The sequence below is a fragment of the Barbus barbus genome (assembly GCF_936440315.1).
Source record: "Barbus barbus genome assembly, chromosome: 10".
Taxonomy (NCBI): Eukaryota; Metazoa; Chordata; class Actinopteri; order Cypriniformes; family Cyprinidae; genus Barbus; species Barbus barbus.
Window position 1 is genome coordinate 9,663,338 of NC_136738.1, and position 21,443 is coordinate 9,684,780.

At 38.4% G+C, this 21,443-nt stretch overlaps 1 protein-coding gene across 1 annotated transcript in view; it reads right to left on the bottom strand.

Moving 5' to 3' along the window:
• Positions 1–21,443, bottom strand: part of LOC306876460 (kalirin-like) — a 244,973-nt gene that overhangs the window by 120,970 nt on the left and 102,560 nt on the right. The window contains exons 6-9 of the mRNA XM_079427634.1: positions 17,589–17,711; positions 13,942–14,133; positions 13,692–13,823; positions 6,916–7,146 (exon numbers count right to left, since the gene is read on the bottom strand). Of these exons, the coding sequence (XP_079283760.1) occupies positions 6,916–7,146; positions 13,692–13,823; positions 13,942–14,133; positions 17,589–17,711 (678 nt within the window). The remainder of the gene's footprint in view (positions 1–6,915; positions 7,147–13,691; positions 13,824–13,941; positions 14,134–17,588; positions 17,712–21,443) is intronic.

Here is a 21,443-nt window from a genome sequence, read left to right on the forward strand (position 1 = left end):
GTCAACTCTTTGTTCAAGCTCTTATGCTGTCCAGGCTAGACTATTGCAATATTCTTTTGGCAAGTCTTCCAGTCAGTTCTATCAATCCTCTGCAACAAATTCAGAATTTGGCTTACCACCCTTACTACGTGTACCGTGTAAGAACTGGGACTTGTCACGGCACTTATATATATTGTTGCTATTTTGTTAAATATAAATATTAAACTGAACGCTAAATGAATGAATGCAATTGTAAAACCTCTTTAAAGAATTATCGCATCTAAATACATACTGTATTCTTTACTTTATAAATCTTCTCCTGAACTCTAGAGTAGACAAGATTACTGGGCTATTTTCCCCCAGAGAAAAATCTGAGAAGCAAAACTCTCCATTTTTTCCATTTGTTCTCATTGCTGATAAGGGAGAAACATTAAATTAATCTCATATGTGATTTTTCTTTCATGCAGGTACCTAGGTGTACAAGATCAGAGATGTTTGTTCTCATGGGTTAGTTAAATACTGAAACCAATATGTATCTAACTGATTTAATTTTAGAAACTACCACCAAGCATCTGACCACTTTTTTCCAGTTACAGTCATGGTATCTTCTGTAGTAGGTATTCTTCTACTACACTTGCGTGTTTGCAAGTGATACAGTGATAATCAAACATGTACACAATGGCGTCAATGAGTTCTTGTTTCTGCTACAATGATTAAAGCGTCCAGTGCATGTTCTAAAACAGCTTCCTTCTTTCACACACACATTAACAGAGGCTGATGAGATAAATATAGCTCGGTGTGATGAGTCCATCACAGGATACGCTGCTCAAGGCAACGGTCTGGAGTTCACAGATGGCACCCATTATATCAATCAGTCCAAACACCTGTTTGGCCAAATAAATCAACTTATAATTCAATAACAATCAGGCATTTGTGTTCGACTTTCAGTCATTGTGACTTGCAAGATGGTTGACTCCAGAAATCTGTCTTCATTGAACTACTGATTATGTTTGTAATGGCTGTTTACATAAACCAAATTTAAGATAATAATCAAGTACAAGAAATAATCAAGGAAAATACATAATAAACTGAACAGGCTGGAGTATTTCGTAAACATTCAGAACTGCAACAATTTCTCCTGTTTTAGGGGGCAATGACAAATAAGGATGTCCAAGATGATAAGGAAAAAGCTTTGTAAAAAAAATGTTTTAAAATTATGGGAGCTTATTTACACAACATAGAACATAGTTGCAACCTTTTATCTCTTCTGGCTGAATTTTGATTTTGTTTTCTCACATTTGCAGGTGCATATCTAAAAATTCTTACTTTTTTTCTAAAGTAAGTTTATATCTCACAATTGTTTACATTTTGAATTTACATTTCACAGTTCTAACTTCTTTCTCAGAGTTGCGGATTTATGTCTCACAGTTGCAAGTTTGGATCTCACAATTTTTCTCAGAATTCTGACTTTTCATCTTGCAGCTCTGTTATATCTGGGAATAATTTTTTTCTCAGAATTGTAAGGACAAAAAGTCAAATTTATAAACTTAGAATTGTGAGATAAAAGTCACAATTACCTTTTTAATTTTCATTTCATGTTAGAAACAAGCTTCCATATAAAATGCATGTGTCAAGTTCTTTAACAAATTGATTAGTTTTATTTTGATTTAATGACTATAAACTATTAATTTGTTTAAATAGCAACGATAAATTATGATATTGATTGACCTACAATCACAATGACAATAAAAAATAAGGTCACACTTTATTTTAAGGTCCAATTCTCACTATTAACAAACAATTAACTATGATTTTGCCTCAATAAACTCCTAATTTGCTGCTCATTAATAGTTGGTAAGGTAGTTGTTAAGTTTAGGTATTGAGTAGGATTAGGGATGTAGAATATGGTCATGCATAATAAGGCAATAATATGTGCTTTATAAGTACCAATAAACAGCCAATATGCTACAAATATGCAAGCGAATAAGCAACTAGTTCATAGCGAGAATTGGTCCCTAAAGTGTTACCCCAAAAAAAATCACAAAAAACACCATACAAATATATATTACATAATAGCAATTTTAGATTAGAAGACTCTTCAACTTAATGTATAGTTCTATCAACCTGACATTTGCAACTAACTAACTAACTAAATAAATAAATCAATCTATTTATTTAAAACTAAACAAGAAAAAGAAAAATAAGAAGAAGAAGAAGAAAAAGAAAAAGATTAATAGATCGGACACAAATAGCACATAATTTACCCTTGGGGTTGCCCTAATAATTGCAATCGAATGTTGTAAATGATGACATTTTCACAAAGAAACTGGTCTGACACATTGGTCTAAAATACATGTTAAGAAACCATTTTGACCTTTGCCAGAAAAACACAGGGAAATTAAAGAGTGTGTAAAAAAAAGAGAGTCTCTAAGATGTGTAATGTCAGCAGGACAGACTGTGGGAGACTGACTGCTTTACACCCATGAGATCCCGTTCCATTATAGTTTGCTATCAGTCTATGACTCACAAACTTCATTTACTCAAGTTATCATGGTTTCCCAGGTAACCGAGTCAAGAGCACTTGTGTGTTCTGATAACCTCATGAATCACTACTACCTACAACCAATTCACCACTAACCCCAGAAAGAAGCAGAGAAAACACAGGAGAACTGCTCTGATCTTATCAAAACGGGCATCTGAATGCCACAGACGGAGGCACAGATCATAGGAAGATCCCTAGGGAACAGTGTGTTAAATGCAGATAGGCACAAGAGTGTTTTTAAAGAAACAGCTCATCCAGAAATGAGCATTCCTCTAAAAATATAATGTGTAGCAGAATGTAGACTCTCAAGCTCTAAAAATAAAATTTTCAGGATGCACGTTCTCATTTTTGTGGTGAACTATTCCTTAAACTGCAACTAGTAGCATTTGTACACAAACAGGACTTGTATGTGTACAAGTGTGGGAGGTCTGTTCATTTACTCTAAATAACTCAACCTACACATTACCTGTATTTAACTGCACACTTCAAGACATTTGGCGACCTCTCAGCCTCCATTACTCAAGAATTGCAAACATCTCAGGGTGAGTCAAACTAACATCACCAAATATGGGTAATAATAACAATCTGCCTCTCAGAAAACATCCAGTATGTTGATATCTCATTCAAATCAATGATCCAGGTTTATCAGAGCCGTATGTTTGTTTAAAGAGTTTAGCGTGTTTCACCTGATCAGCGTTTGAAGGGTGAAATCTAACTCCACCAATCACCAATTGACGCATATCAGAAAATCGGATGCCTTAACCAATCAGCGGGACAGATAAACTTTAAACACTTATCGCACGATTGCAATAGAAAAATTTTATTATTTCTTTGATAAATCTACAAAGCAGTGGATGAACAGATCTGAAACACAGTCCATCACCTGGAATACAATAAATTTGATATCATCATTACCAACTGCATTTGAATGTGTGCAGACAAAAACATGCATATTATCTTGCATCCATGGGTTCTGTTGAAATAAAAAAGACGAACTACATAATAAGCAGCTTTTTTCTAAAAACTGAAATCTGTTTTGCATCACTTCATAAATGTTTTAAAATAATGTTTTAAAGAAGTATTTATCAATAATATTTTCATTATGCAGGAACTGGAAATAATATAGTTAAGAGTGAAATTAACATCCAACAGAGGGCACCTTTGGAACATACCCTGGCTTGGGGTACAGAAAAGCTCTCTCCATACCAGGCGCACACTCGAGACATGATAGGGCCACTGACAGGGCCTGCAGGTCACCGACTCTCTTCAAGGAAGAGATGGCTTGTAGAAATGCAGTCTTAACTGTAAGAAATCTCAGAGAAACCTCTTCTAGGGGTTCAAAGGGAGTTTTCAAAAAGGCCTCTAAAACCACATCCAAATCCCAAGAAGGCATTCTTGGTGTGCCGAAGGCCTCTGTCACTAACGGGTTCATCCCCAGAGACTGCTCGCCCCCATGGGCGTGGTGAGCAGCAATAGCAGCCATGTAGACATTTAAAGTGGAGGAGGATCACCCTGTGGCAAATCTCTCTTGCAGAAATTCCAGTACTGGCCCAACAGGGCAATTGACATCTAACTGACGGCTGTCACACCATGAAGTGAATAGATGCCACTTGCATGTGCAGCCTACAATTCCTCGTGGAATCAATCGATTCCTCGCAAAAAACAATGTTTGTTTATAGGAGCAAGGGAAACAAAGGAAAATAAGTCTCCTCTTGGCTTATATCAAAATCTTCAGACATTTTTCTTTACAAATCCTCGTTTTGTGCTTCTAATTTGTGACCGGTGTTTTGTTTTGTTCTCTCTCCAGGCTCATCACTAATCACGCAACTCTGACGTCCTACGTCATCCGCCGGAAGGGCTTCTGCTTATGACAGTTAGATGAATGTTTATTAAGTTTGAAATATGGATATTTTTATTACAAAAACGCATGGATTCGCAACATGAGGCTTTTATTCATGTCCCGGACCCGTGTGGGCCATGTTTTTTTATGGATTAGTGCACTTTATTTTATGTGTTTTGGACTGTGTAACAGAAACACCCGCTGACTGCAATGATAGAGCCTAGAAGAGCCAGGACAATTTTTAATATAACTCCGATTAGATTTGTCTGAAAGAAGAAAGTCATATACACCTAGGATGGCTTGAGGGTGAGTAAATAAAAGGATAATTTTCATTTTTGGGTGAACTAACCTTTTAAGTAGGATTAAGTACATCTTTATAAATAATTTCATAATTACTAAAATTGTCTCCGAAATATGGTTAAAGTGTAATGCCGAATGTATTGACAAGCATTTAACTAAAGATATTTAAAGCCAAATTTCCTAAAACATACTTTGTCATTTCTATTTAAATGTGTTTGTCTTGAATTCAAAAATATTTTTTATTGCACATAAGTAAAGATAAAGTTGCAGTTTAGTACATTTGAGATATATTTACTTTCAATACATTACTGAATCAAAATAAGTGCTAAATGAAAATGTACTATAAAGTAAAACCTTAAATTTGAGATTATTACAAACTCCATGTTTAAAAGTGTGTTAAGAAACAGTCATGAAAGTGTGCTCTCTTTAACACTTAGGAGTTTTTTTGCCCCAAATACAGTATATGCCTTTAAGATTTTACACTACAAGTGGATAAAGTTTATTACTCTGGATTCAGAAGGTTCAGAATAGAGAATAGAGAGAACTAAAAGCAACCAATGCAGTGCTCATAATGACTGAAACTGATACAGAAGTGCAGTAATGATCGTTTTATGGTCAATGTAATGAAGGGTATCATCTGTGCACCTCTCTGCCCTGGATTTGGCCTGTGGTTGGCCTGAATCTGGCCCCCGTTTGGGCTGGGTTTGGCCTCATTGCCTCTTTATATTTTCAGATCTTGATTTGGCTAGGTCTACTGGCTGTTCTGCAGGACTGACCCCGGCCTGATAAAGCCTGAGCTGAATCCAGGCCCAGAGCTGCCACAGACCTGCTGAAAGAGGCTAATGGAGAGATATTAACTGTTCCTCTGGGCAAATATCCAACACTGAAAATACTCAAAGAAAAAATACACGCTGTGTATAAAACTGTACAACTTTGAATTTATGGTGAACTGTTGACAAATTTGCTCATTCAGCATTCTGCACTTTAAAATTATGGATGCACTTTTTTTTTTTTTTATTAAAGGAGACCTATTATGCCCCTTTTTACAACATATAAGCCAGCTGAAAATACCCCACAGATAATTTATTATATCATTTTAAAAATGCCTATTTTGAGTGGAAGCAGAAAGAGGCTGTTTTCATGCATGTCTCTTTAAATGTAAATGAGCTGCTGTTCAATGAGGGCTTACAGATACTCTGCTAAAAACAAACAAACATCTGTTTGTATCATGTCTATTGTGCTAAAATCATGCGTTTTAAACCATATATGCTTTTTTGAGCGCACACATCCAAAGCGAAAGCACAGTAAATGGCTGTCACATGGCATGTACTAAAATAAGTTATCTTTCATGTCTTATTGTGCTTAAATTGTCGAATACACACACGTTTATGTTAAAACACACAAGATACAAAAACAGTCGGTTATGTCTGTGAAGGTAAACAGCTCGGAGAGAGATCGCACACTTTTTCACATTTTCTTGGGTTGGTAGATGCACCGGTGACCTGATTGCAACATGGAAAAAGTCTGATTTTCATGATGTGTTACCTTTAAAGTACTGGGGTGGAACCATGGTAACGTTATGGCATAAGATGGTAATACACTCCTGAACAAAATCTGAAGATCAGGGGAAACATTACAAGTATTTGCATTTCACGCTGGTGGATCGTAACCAGGTTGTAAGTACTGCTTCAAAATGCCAAAAGAAGAAACAGGAGCAAGATACAAAAAATATAGAATAGGCAATTTATTGAAAACTGCATTTAAACTCAAACAGGCTGTTCATAAGCTGATCAAAAGTTTAAGACCATAGCCTTAAAAAGTTAAAATCTGTGCCAAAATATGGCTTTCATGTCATTGTCCTTCAGGCAGTCACACTGTCATGACCTCCTGAAGGCAAAGGCAAGAAAACTTTCTGTCTTTGAACGTGGCAGGATTGTTGAGCTGCACGTGCAAGGGCTCGCACAATGTGCCATCGCTGCTGAGATTGGACGCAGTAAGAGAATTATGGGACAAAAATGTCAAGTGAAATGCACCAACGTGAAATGCGAATACTTGTAATGTTTCCCCTGGTCTTAAGATTTTGTTCAGGAGTGTACCATGGTATATTGATATATCACAGTACTTTATCATATTTACAGTGTGTGGCTTGGTGTTTACTGTACATTACAAAAGAAAGCAATGCAAAACAGCTGTATCTAAGCTCCAAGTTAGTGAGAGTCTGAGAGAGTCTAGACATATGTGAACATTCATCTACCTGTTGGACGTCCTGCTGAAAGACACAGAGCTGCAGTCTCTGATGCAGACGGACTTTACGGTGCTGCCAGATGCTCTCCAGACGTCTCTGGTGATGCAGGACCTCATGGACCACATCCAGAATACAGTGCACAGCTTTAGAGTAGTTAGCAGTTGCAGTCAGAGACTCTGAGTTACCAGGACTCAACGGCCGCTGAAGAACGTCCAGCAAAGCCTTACCGTCCTGGCTCACCTGCAGAGAGAGAAAGAAATGAGGACTATTAATCAGCAGGCATGCATTAATTTGAGCAAAAGTGTTAGTAAAGACAATCAGTTTTACAGATTATTTCTATTTCAAATGCATGTTGTTCTAAAAAGAATCCTGAAAACTGCATCATGGTTTCCCCAAAATATTTAGAATTGTAAAAACATTTCACAATATTCAATGTATTTTTGTTAAATGCTAAATGCAGCTTTGGTGGGCATAAAAGACTTGTTTTAAAAACATTTAAAAAATCTTATGGACCCTAACCTTTTGAATTGTAGTGTATTTGTCTTAGGTGGCTTAAAAGATCTTTATAATAATTTTTACCAAACAGAAATGGTACCAAATTATTATTATTATTATTCACAACAATTTCACAACAAACTTCATTTTTATAGGTCAGAGACGCTCAGCTCTAGAATCAATGTTTGTTGTTTTCTATCCACAGTCAAATATGGATAAAAACTGTCTCCTTTTTTTTTTTGCATGTATGTTTGTGTATATTTATATAATTTTTACATATTCAAAGATTGCTTTCTAATACAACAGTGTTTTAGTGTTATGGTAAAAAATAATAATTCTAAGATTATGAGATTAAAGTCATAATATTTTGAGAAAAAAAAAATCAAAATTATCAAGCATTATCAAGCAATACGAGACTTCATTCTAGTAATTTCAACTTTATTCTCGAAATATTTTTTATTCTCATAATTTCGACTTTATTCTCAAAATATTATGATTTTAATCTTGTAATTTTAGATCTTTTTAATGTGGCACTAAAACGCTGTCATATTCTAAATACGTATGAACAATTAAAATAAAATTGGATTTCAACAGTTCATTTCTTCATTACTGAAGATATTAGTGTTTAATGAGATAAACATAACTACTAAAGCGATAAGCATAACTACCCAAGTACTACTTGAGTTTGTGATCTGAACAACACTAACCCTAAAAATAATTTATAAGCAGGTAACTCACTCAGCATTGCTCCCTGACATTTGTTGGAAACTGAGATACCAGCAGAAACCCAGTGCATATTTGATTGAGTGAAACTAACCTTAATGTTTTATTGTGTACTGAGCTCAATATGATAATGTGACAGTGAATAATTATTTGTTTTAAATGAGATCTACAACGGAGCATATTCTCTAATGTCAGATCATTAAACAGAGTCATGGGTAAATGATTAAGGACTTGGAAACACAAGGATGAACATTCAATCATACACAGGACACATAAAAACACTGCAGTCTGTGGTTTGAGGGGTGGAGGTCTGTGAACTCAAGTAGTACAACAATATCATAGCATTGTTTTCCTGTTGTGTCTTCAGATTAATTAGGGCTGGTTCACTAATTTCTTCTAGTTCAAACAACATTGTAAGCACAGAGACTTTCCATCATGACTGAACAGTTTTAGACACGACCGACACCTGAGTGATTGGTGAGAAAACTATCAAACTTAGTGGTGTATGTAGATGAAAATACTTAAAATATAACTAAATAAATAAAACTTAAAAATAAATAAAATCTAAAAAAAAAGTATAGCATAGCAAATGATACAAAACATTAAAGTTACATATGAAGCAGCTACCGATGCGATGTGATTCACCGCTATTATGATGCAGCGTGATCCTATTTTGATTCGATTCAAAACAATGTGATTTAATGCAATATGATGCAATGGAAAAAATAAAATGATGCTATGCAATTCAAAATGGTACAGATACTGTAGTTCGCTTTTATTTCGTTGGTTCAGACAGACAGCATTGTTAATCTATATTCTATGTGACTCTCAGTTTAGAGAGGAGAAATCAATCTATAGATAAAATGTTGGACACAAAAATTATTTGTATCCAATGCACATTTTAAATCGATCACATCGTTAACTTTTATGCTGATGCTGACCACAAATAGGTGAATCTTACCATCCGTAATATATATTGTGGCGAGAAGAGAAAACGACAGACACAGTGGGTGTGGCATCAGGCCTCGGAGAGGCTTTTATTAAACAAATAATAAAATAAAGTGTCCAAAAGGGGTTAAAGTGTCCAAAATAAACAGGGGATCTGGTGTCCTCGTCGTGCTGCGGGGTTTGTGAAGGAGGGTAGTGTTCTGAAAGGAAGGGTTCAGGTAAGGGGCGGAGTCCGGCAGCCGCACACACTCCCCTTTCGGGTCCGGGGTGCGAGGGGCGGCGGCTTCGTTTAGCGGCTTCGTCCTCCTTTGGCCCGTGGCGCTTCCAGGAGTTATACGGCCCGGCATCCTGGCCCGTCAGCCGTCTCGCGGGTGCGGTACTCATCCAGACCACGGGTCTGGCAGCTCATATATATATATATATTAGAGATGCACCGATACTGAATTTCTCTGCCGATACTGATTATTCAGAATGATATCGGCCAATACCGATAGTTATGTGCTAGTTAAAATTTACATGGTCTGCACTGCTCCAAAACGTCTGCTCTGCTCCATGCATAAATTACGTGCTGCAGAGCTGCCGCACAGTGCAGCAGGAGTAAAATTTCTGATCACGTGAAGAGAGTGAGAGAGGTGCTTTCAATGCGAGCTCTTTGGTAGCCTGGTTTATACTCGCCGCGTCAGCACGAGCGGCAAAAATTATGTGAATACTGAGGACACGATGGCGGACGGGACAGAGGATTTGGTTTTCTAGTGAAAGTAAAATAAAAGACTGCTTCTTAAACCAGAGAAGGTGAACATGTTGGTTTTGTCTTTGCTGTTTATCTCACATTACGCTATGGAGGCTTTCTTTAAATGTTCTTTATTTATTTGATTCCTCGTTTGCTAAACGTTCTGGTGTAGCCTATGCCATACCTCGTCATATGTGTTTATGTTAATTACATTATATAAGTTAGTTTGTAGCCTACTGTTTTATTGTTGTTGTGCTTTTCAATTAAGAATAACACTGAATCCATATTTCAATCATTTGTTTTAGTTTTAAACAGTGAATACATGTAAGCAAAACAGACAATTATCTTTTCTTGTAAAAAGTGACGGTCGTGAATTTGAATTCGAAAGTGAAAGCGTGCAAAGCCCGTCTTATAGCACAGCAAAAGAGGAACTCCTGTTCACAAAATTCAAATCCCAAATAATGCTGATGAAAAAGAACAGGTTGAATGTTAACCACTTTTGTTACCATAAACATAAACTTTCCTTTTTTCTTCATAAATACCTTAATGCCAGATTTATTCAATCATACATATATAATTATAAGTAAAAAGCTCCTCTTCAGTGTTGTTTTATAGCTAACGAATTAACTGTGAACAGCGAAATAACTTTGCTGAGGTAAATGTCACGTTAAGTGACATACTGTTCACAATCTGTTTTATTGGCATCTTTCAGTGGTTGAAACACTGATTGAGCGATTACATTAGACAGACATGATACATTTTGATAAGCCATACTGTATTTTTCAACATCTTATGATGTACATTCATGTGTATTTTGCGCTATAACTTATTAAATTGGAAGAGACTTGAACTTGAACTGAGGTGCAATAGCGATCTGTCACGTCACATTTAAAAGCGTCAAAACGGCATTCATTGTTTGTTGCCTTATTGTCACATTAATTTTGACAGCCCTAAATTCAACAGAGATTTTCTTCACTCACAGTATGAGTTGCAGTCTGACACGTTTTTCCACCACCTTTTGATTGACAGGATATAATCGGCCCTGATCATCAGCTGATTTTGAACAATTTGCAGATGGCCGATAGTGAAATGAATTGTTTTTATCGGCCGATAGCGATTGTTGACCGATACATCGGTGCATCTCTTATATATATACATATATATCTATATATATATATATATGTATATATATAAGAGATGCACCGATGTATCGGTCAACAATCGCTATCGGCCGATAAAAACAATTAATTTCACTATCGGCCAAAAACTTAATACAAAAAGTATTCTCGTAGCTTTGTAAAATTACCGTTGAATCACTGATGTCACATGGATTATTTTACCGATCTCCTTGCTACGTTTCTGGACCTTGACCGTGGTAGTATGCTTGCTGTCTATGGGAGGGTCAGAGATCTCTCAGAATCAAAAATATCTTATTTTGTGTTCTGAAGATGAACGAAAGTCTTACAGGTTTGGAACGGCATGAGGGTGAGTAATTAATGACAGAATTTTCAAACAATTAATCGCGATTAATCACACCCAAAATAAAAGTTTTTGTTTACATAATATATGGTTGTGTACTGTGCATATTTAAAAATGCTGGGATAAATACAACGACAAACCCAGCGACTGGGTTGTTTTGACCCAACATTTTTCAGAGTGTACGTATATATATATATATACTGTATATATTTAAGAAGTTTATACATTTAAAATATTTATATATAATATAAATTATATGAATATAAATATATACATGGAAATACATGAAAATATTTTCTAAATATATACTGTATGTGTGTGTATTTATATATACATAAATATACACAGTACACACACATATATTATGTAAACAAAAACGTATTTTGGATGGGATTAATCGTGATTAATCTTTTGACATTACTAATATATATATATATATATATATATATATAGATATTAGGGATGGTAAGATTCACCTATTTGTGTCACGTGTTGGTTTCTGTTTAGTTTCCGTTTTATCCATATTTGGGTTTTCCTGTTCTAGTTTAATTTATCATTTAGGTCACCTGTGTCAGTAATCATCATTTATCCTAGTCACCTGTTTTACATTAATTATCTTGTTTGCTCCTTTTTTTCCTTTTACTTTATAAGTCCTCAGTTCTCCCTTAGCCTTTGTCTCAGCTTAACGTAGTCTAATGGTGTTAGTGTTTTGAAGCTTATTAAAAGACTCCTGTTTCACTACTCCTTCGTCGAGCGCTCTTTGTCTACAACCACAGAACCGTAACAGAAGCTGAGACCGAAGTGAAAGTTGGAGTCCGTGGCGATGGAGTTCGCCGCCCACCTCCTCGCCCTTATCTCCCCTTCTCAATCAATCTCCCCTTCGTGGAGTACGCCGGGGAATTCTGCAGGCTCGCCGCCGTCTGAGAATATGGCAAGCCAACCAGAGAATCGCCAGTGCCCTCCAGTGCCTGCTCCTCGCACGAGCCCTCCTATTAACCCGCTAGTCCCGTCCAGCCCTTGTTCGTCTCCGCTGGTCCTGTCCAGCTCTCCGTCGTCTCCTCTGGTTCTGTCCAGGTCGGCGCTTCCAGAGAGCCACCAGGAGACCGCGTTTCCAGAGCGCCCCCTAGTGCCTGCTCCTCCAGATCGCCCCCTAGTGCCTGCTCCTCCAGAGCGCCCTCAAGTGCCCGCTCCTCCAGAGCGCCCCCTAGTGCCTGATCCTCCAGAGCGCCCTGAATTGCCTGCTCCTCCACAGATGAGCTTCCCCAAAACGTTTTTTGGGGGGGCCATATACCCGCGGGTTGGACAACCATAGTGGCCGAGGGGAAGGTCCCCGGTCCGCTGATCCGCCATGGCCGTCCAAGCTCCCAGTCCCGCCTTGGCCTCCCGAGTCTCCAGTCCCGCCATGGCTCCCGGAATCCCCTGATCCACCCTGGAGGCTTCCCTTGTCTCCTCCCTGTCCTCGCCTTGCTCCTGCCTTCAGGGCGCCCGCCCCCCCCTCCGCAATGTTACTGTTACGGTGCGGGACGCACCTTCCGGGAGGGGGGGGCGATATCTGTCACGTGTTGGTTTCTGTTTAGTTTCCGTTTTGTCCATATTTGGGATTTCCTGTTCTAGTTTTGTCTCATTTAGGTCACCTGTGTCAGTTATCATCGTTTATCCTAGTCACCTGTTTTACATTAATTATCTTGTTTGCTCCTTTGTTCCTTTTACTTTATAAGTCCTCAGTTCTCCCTTAGTCTTTGTCTCAGCTTAATGTTGTCTAATGGCGTTATTGTGTTGAAGCTTATTAAAAGATTCCTGTTTCATTACTCCTTCATCGAGCGCTCTTTGTCTACAACCACAGAACCGTAACAATTTGCTTTGGTGCATCAGCATAAAAGTTAACAATGTGATGCATGGATTTAAAATGTGCATTGGATACAAGTTGGGATTTGTATCGCAATGCATAATTTCTAACATATTTGCATCAGTAAAAAATTATTTATTTATATATACATATTCGTAGATGCAATATAAATACACAATAATTTTAATTAATTAATCATTTTTAATTAATGACAGGATTTTCATTTTGGGGTGAACTATCCCTTTAATACAGTGGTGTTTAATTGTATGTTTTTAACCATCAACTAAACGATTTTCAAATATAACATTTTAAAATAAAACTGATTCACTTTTCTCCCAATAATTCCAATATTTTATTTATTGCAATCTCATTAAAAATGAGATTGCAATAAATAAAACAGGCAAAAATAAAAGGAATGAATGAATGAATGAATGAATTCTGTTTGTGTCATTCAACATTTTTTGGCATTTTTTCTAAAAGGAAATCAGATGCTAGGAAGGGCATCTCCTAAACAGTCTAAATCTAAATTCAAATACAAGATATCGTACAGAGTTGAGTTCTCACCTCTGTATAAGCTTGAGTGACTTGTTCATATAGCGTCTGATGGTGATGAATGGCCAATTCAAGATCCTGCATCTCTGATGGTAGCCCGCCCTCACTGCACATCTTACACCAAGCTTCCACACCAGACAAAAACTACACAGACACAGGCCATTAGAAATTATTACAGCACTGCCACCATTGTTTTTAACAGCATTTGTATGTTCTGAGAGCTACAGATTAAAACACAGATGATAAATAAGAAATCAGGCACCTGCTCGGATTTCTGATGGAAGACAGCAGACATGGCGAGGATGGTGCTGCGTTCATCGAGAGCGGCGGCAAAGCTCTTCCACTCCTGATCGAGCTGCGTGCTGATCTGTTTGATCTGCTGAGACGCGTAGTGACCCGCCTCCGACAGCCGCGACGCCACCGACATGATGCGGTTTATGTTCACATATGCATTCTGGGAAAACATCGTAGCATCGTAACATGTAAAGGCAGGAGAAATAAACAAACATTGCAGAAGAGCAAGTCATATGAACTAGTGAGAATCCAACTTCAGAGCATTTAAATAAAGCAATAAATCAATGGAGGTTGTGTGTTACAGTACACAGGTCAGTAAAATAATATTGTGAAATATTATTGCAATTTAAAATAACGGTTTTATATTTGAATGTACTTTAAAATTAAATTTATTCCTGTGATCAAAGCTGAATTGTCAGCATCATTATTACTCCAGTCTTCAGTGTCACATGATCCTTCAGAAATCATTCTAAAATGCTGATTTATTATCAATGCTGGAAACAGCTGCAATGCTTAATATTTATCTGTGATACTCAGGACTCTTTGATCAACAAAAAGTTAAAAATTGTTACTTTCTAACAATAACGGTCTTTACTATCACTTTTTATCAAACATTATTTTTTTTCCCCAAAACAAAAAAAGGTCCCACTTTATATTAGGTGGCCTTAACTACTATGTACTTACATTTAAATTAATCATTTGGTACAATGCACTTATTGTGTACATACATGTTTTTACATTGTACTTATATTTTTAAAAATACCTATTTGTAATTACATCTGTAATTAATTTCTGTAATTACATTTATAATTACACTGTTGACCCATCCCTTACACCTTAACCCACCCTTAAACCAACCCATACCACCAAACCCGTCCCTAACCTTACCCGTATCCCACCTCAATAGCAGCAATAGTGTTTTGCAATACAGTATGAACACAATAAGTACATTGTACTTATTTTTTGATGTAAGTACATAGTAGTTAAGGCCACCTAATATAAAGTGTGACCCAAAAAAAAAAACAAGAAAGAAAGAAAGAAAAAAAAACATGGCTACACTTTTTGTAAGGGGTCCTTGTTACAGTGTAATTACACATTTAAGTACTGAGTAATATTAATTAACTACATGTACTTAGTATATGGTTAGCGTTAGATTAGGGTTACTTGCATGTAATTATGCATAATTAATTGTTATTATAATAGTAAGTACATGTAACGTGTAACAAGGACACCTTTAAATAAAGTGTTACCAAAAGTACTCATATGCGTATTGTAATGGGGCGAACGAGACGAGAGAAGTGCGGATCAATATGCAAAGCTTTATTCAACTACATGGTTAAATATCAGTAATAGAAAGAGAGTAATCCAAGGACAGGCATGAGTCAAACAGTGGCAAATGTAATCCGGAGGGCAAGACAAAGGAGTAATCCAGCTAACAGACTATAGTCCAGACGAGGGGCGAACAGTATTCAAGCGGGGCGAGACGAAGGAGTAATCCGAGGCAGGTTAAAGTCCAAGACAGGCAGGCAGAGAACAGACTAGATGAAGTAAACCAGGCTAGAATCAAGACACGGGTAAACAGATAATAAAAAGGACAGACTAGACTTAGAAAAACACGGTATGGCTCCATAATGTAGCTATCACTAAGAGAGCGATAAACGCTAAACAATACTCGGCGATCTGAGAAGGATCTAAGTGGGTGTTATATAGTGTGTGTGTCATTGGTTGCAGGTGAGAGAGTGTAATCAGTGAAGTGGAGCACGGAAAATGTAGTCTGTGGTGACATATGAAAGAGTCTATATATTGGAAGAGCGACCTCTGGTGACAATCGGACGGAAGTCCACGAACCAGATTCGTGACATGCATATTGTTACAAAAGGCTTCTAATTTAAATGATGAAAATTCAGCTTTGCATCACAGAAATAAATTGCAATATTTCACAATATTACAGTTTTTTTCTGTATTTTTATCAAATAAAAACATTAAAAATAATACTTAATTCTTAAACCTTTGAATGACAGTGTGTATCTTTAAAAGCTGCTAATCCAATTAGAATTTAGAGGCTGAACTAGCCATTTAAACGTGTTAATAACAAAAGAGTTGACGACAGAACAAGCCTTCCATTTAACCAGATCAGAGTAATGACACTGTGAACACAAACGGACTCATATTGGAATCATAGCTTAATGAGGCATAAAACAACAGTCATGCTGGGATAAAGAAGAGGAGGATGAATGAGCAGCGTGAGTGTGTTTGTGTCTGAGCTCAGATGATTGGGAGGTTGATTAAAGTGGTTGGAGGAATCCTGGCTAGCTGAGCAGAAGACAGCTCTCTGAACGAGGAAACAATCAGGCTGAATAAGCTGCATAAAGGCTGGTAAACGACCTTTGCTATGATTGGGGGAAACTGGTTAACTCTGAACAGTGGACCAGCTCAGCCACCCTCCTGAAGGGACAGTTGAATCAAAAATCATAATTTACTCACCCTAGTGTTGTTTCAAACCCATAAGTTTTTCATTCATCTTTGGAACAGAAATTATGCTATTTTTAACATTCTCTCATCACTTTTGTCCATCCATTGAAAGTTCACACAACCAAAAAAGCTTTGAAATGTTCATATAAACATTGTAAAAGTAACCCATATGAATAAAACAATCCTTCTTTAAGCCTTCTAAAGAGACTCAATCACTTTATTTGATAAAGAGAATTACTTTAGGTTTTTATTTTTATTCATATATAAACACTGATCAGTGCATATACATTTGGTGCATTTAAGTCCATCAGGGAAGTTGATGAAGCATTTATGAGCTGGGAAGTTGAAATTATGACTTCTAGTGCTTTCAAATCACTTTGAAAGTGAAATAAAACAATATTTTTTAACTCTACATCTACAAAATGATTAATAAAGAATGTGAATTGGGTGTGCTTTTAGAATTTTTATGTTTTGTTCTTTTTCTGAAGGTGCTGTAAAAAATAATCTTTATTTTAAGAAATTTACCATTAATACAGACAATGCATCCAATGCATCAACCAATGCATATTTGTAATCATGACTTTGTGGTGACGTTCATGTTCGTTCATCTTATACGTAACAAGATCTTTCCATCATGATTTGAACATACCAATAGCTCATCAAATATATTAAAAAGAAGCCCAAATTATGCACTTGCTTGATCCACGAGAAAACCCTCACTGATTCTTGTATGTTAAGCAAGCACATTTAAGCTGTCATTAAGATTATTGTGTCTCTTCTGAAGATTTGGAGTATTCCACTCAATTCATTTGGATTACTTTTACAGAGTCTTTATGAACGTTTTGAAGCTTGAAAATGTTGGTTGTGCATGGACAAATATGATGAGAAAATATTCATGTTCCAATGAATCTTAAGAGTGAATAAATGAACTATCCCTTTAAATGGTATGAACGACACATTCTTATGACAGTTCTTAAGTAGTGTATTTTATGATTTAAAGAATTGATGATTTGGTATAAATGTTCCAATACATATGAAATCACTAACCCATACAAAACTTATGAATTCTCAGAATTTTCAGTTAAGAAGTAGTGGCATTCAACACCAGCAAACAAGACTTCCACAAGCATCAGCATGACATACCATGGAGTTCATGGCAAAGTGGTTGTGTTGAGTCTGCAGCTCCACAGCGTGCTGGTAGCTCACGCCAATCTCTGTGTGGCTCTGAAGAAACAATTCCTTATTGTGACTGATCCAGTCAAACATCTACAGAGAGACGAGAACAGAAGGTCATTACATATAATCCTGTACCATTTCTTTATTAAGTTTATGTACCACCACAGTTGGGGGTTTGTTATTAACTTAACAGCATGCATAATTAGTCAAACACACGCCAGGCTAAGGACAGATAACAGAATGACAAATGTACAAATCTTAACCATTTTGTTTCAACAGACGATAAGGAATCCATTTAGATAAGAGTGTTAAATATAGGGAGACATCATTGGATTAACAGCGTTCTGTGTTTTAGTAGGACAAATGAAGGATTATTTTGTACAATCAGCGTGGTTTGCTGGGACGTTTGCTGTATTGTCATGACAGCCCGTCTAATTTAGATTAATCCACGTATTGATAATTTGCTTCGCTAAAGCACAGCGATCAGTTGTAGGACCTTTTAAAGCATTATACTGTCTAGAACATTCGTCTAGCAACATTTCTAACACAATCTGCTTCCTAAATACCTTTTTGTCAATGTCAGAGTTTGCCATTCCCACCTGTGACATCATAAAGGCTACATGCAGTTGCAAGAAAAAGTATGTGATCCCTTAAGGGTTTACCATAAAATATTTTTTTGATTTTCTCAGTCATTAAAGTTCAGATCAAATTTGATAACTAATTTATGCAGAAAACTGTGGAAAATTCTAAAAGCTGACTTCTACAAAAAGTTCTTCTACCTGGAGCCCAAACAATAAGACAATCAAATGTAATTGCCAATTAATGCACAAATCCATTCTAAATCTTATACTGTTGCAACTGTACATACTTTACACATCAAAGCTTTATGATTTGCATTAATTAATTCATAAGAATGCTTTAATTAATAGATGGAAATGCAACATAATGAATAATAAACAAATATGGAAATACCGAAGTCATTAAAATTTTGTCCACATGTTTCACCGCCATGGCCTCCACTGCTTCTGAGTTATAAACAATGTATCCTCCAATACCGAATAACTGTCCTAAATAAATATTTAATTAGAGCTGCAAATTAATTGCACTTGTAATCAAGATAAGAGTTGAGAGACAGCATAATTGATAATGTAGTTGACTGCTTTCATGCCTATTACATTAAATAGCCGGTTTAATCTAATAGGTCTTGGCTCGTTCTAAGAGAGCTTGGACAGAGGTATTAATTAGCAGAATGACTGCTCGCTCTTGGCCTTTTGACACAAGGAGGCCTGGCACATTGACAGACAAATGATTTTCAATCATGTTCACCCACGACGAGTGAAAGGTTGTGTGTGTGGGAGCTAAAAATAAATGCCTGCGCTCTGAGCGAAATGAAATCATTAACACAAAGCACTTATATGTACTCAGCATCAGACGGCCCCTGTGAGCGGCCCCTCCAGCCCTTCACCTTATCTCTGAATGTTTATCTCAAACTCACTGCTATCATGAAGTGGGTGGAGTTAGTGTGAGGTCACACTTTTAACCATATAAAGCCTACAATACCACACTAATTTCTAAGGCCTCTGCTTTACCAACATGATCAGAACTTTGCTGGAAAATCTGTTGCCTACAATCTGCTACATGTCCTCTGTCGTCCGATTGATATCATTTTTTTAGCAAGAAAAAGACCTTTTAGTATAATTTAAAAATGTCCCCCTTTAGACATTTGTCTTGTGGCTGTGAAATCTTTAATGATTTTTATAAAGCAAATATAAGAACAACTTGTATATTGTTAGTAATATTTGAAGAGGAATACTTACTAGACTAAAGCAACTTTTTTATTGAATCTGAGTATAAAATATGATACATCAAGCTTTTAAAGGAATGTTGCACATCTTTCATTCATCACTGTATTGCATTTCATTATATGTTTTGGGAACCACAATAAAAACTACAGAGCTTTGATCATAAATCTAAGCATTTAAATATAATCTTTCTAAGACATACTAATGGCAGATATAGAATGACAACTGCTATTTATATCCATTTTATGTAAATAATCTATTATACTGTCATTGATTTTATTTAATTATATCTGCTATTATTATTTAATTATATTAGAATTTTATCTTAATTTTAGGCCATATTGTATAAATATCAGGATCTCCACCAAATTGCATATAATATCAAAACCATAAAAACAATTCAATGTTCCTCATATTTGTCAGTCCTTGTCTTGTGTTTCCCCTCCTCTCGTGTCTCTATTTGGCCATCCTCGTTCCTGTTGATTAGTTTAATTAGTAGTTCATGTGTCCCCAGCCCTGCGTTTGATTAGCCCTCACCTGTTTCTGTTCTTCCTCGTTGATTTCCCTGTGTTTATAAGCCCTGTGTTTCCTAGCCCCTGTGTCCGGTCTATCGTCAGTAATCGTCATTGATGTTCGTCTCTCCCCATGCTCCCTGTCTGTCTGCTGGATTCTAATAAAGAACCTTATTGGAACTTCCACGTCTCCGCACCTCCTTGTGTCCCGAGAGGGAACGTGACAGAAGACCGGAAGCCACAACAACACTATGGCTGAAGACAGGCTTTGGTGTCTGCGGCAGGATGGTCGGGAGTTGGTAGAGTATGTTGAGGAGTTCCTTGAGCTTTCCAACGAGGTGAGCTGGATTGACGCCTCGCTCGGTGTGTGTTTTCGGTTTGGGTTGGACAAGGATGTCATCAGCTGCGATATCCCCACGTCCAGTTTTTCTCTTATCGGGCTGATAAATTATGTCCTCAATGTACATGGCATTGATTTCGAAGTCGAAGAATGTCAAACCGATCTTCGTCCAACCCAACGCGAGAACAACCCGGCCTCACCAGCTCACCGCTCGCCAGGACCCTCCACATGCCCTGCCAAATGTTCCGGCCACCCAACTCTTCCCAGCACTGCTGCTGTCCTCAGCCCAGAGCACCCCCGCAACCTCGCGCTTCAAGAGCGCCCTCCTGAGTTCCCGCTGGTTCCGTCCAGCCCTCCTGAGTTCCCGCTGGTTCCGTCCGGCTCTCCTTCGTCTCCGCTGGTTCTATCCAGCCCCGCGCTGCACGAGCGCCCCCAAGTGTCCGCGCTTCCCGAGCGCCCCCAGGTGTCCGCGCTTCCCGAGCGCCCCCAGGTGTCCGCGTTTCCCGAGCGCCCCCAGGTGTCCGCGCTTCCCGAGCGCCCCCAGGTGTCCGAGCGCCCCCAGGTGTCCGCGCTTCCCGAGCGCCCCCAGGTGTCCGCGCTTCCCGAGCGCCCCCAAGTGTCCGCGCTTCCCGAGCGCCCCCAAGTGTCCGCGCTTCCCGAGCTTCCGTGCCGGCTCCACGCACGTGCCCCCCAGTGCCGGCTCCACGCACGTGCCCCCCAGTGCCGGCTCCACGCACGTGCCCTCCAGTGCCGGCTCCACGCACGTGCCCTCCAGTGCCGGCTCCACGCACGTGCCCTCCAGTGCCGGCTCCACGCACGTGCCCTCCAGTGCCGGCTCCACGCACGTGCCCTCCCGTGCCGGCTCCACGCACGTGCCCTCCCGTGCCGGCTCCACGCACGTGCCCTCCTGAGTTCCCGCTGGTTCCGTCCAGCCCCGCGCTGCAAGAGCGCCCGACAGAGTCCGCGCTGCAAGAGCGCCCGACAGAGTCCGCGCTGCAAGAGCGCCCGACAGAGCCCGCTCCTCTGTGGCTCCCAGGGGGGAGCTTCCCCAAGAAAATTTTGGGGGGGGGGGGGTAAGAGGGTCACAGCCTGTGTGGCCGGGCCAAGGGCCAAGGCCACACGACCCGAGAAAAATAGGCCGTGGCTTCCCGAGTCCCCTGACCCGCCC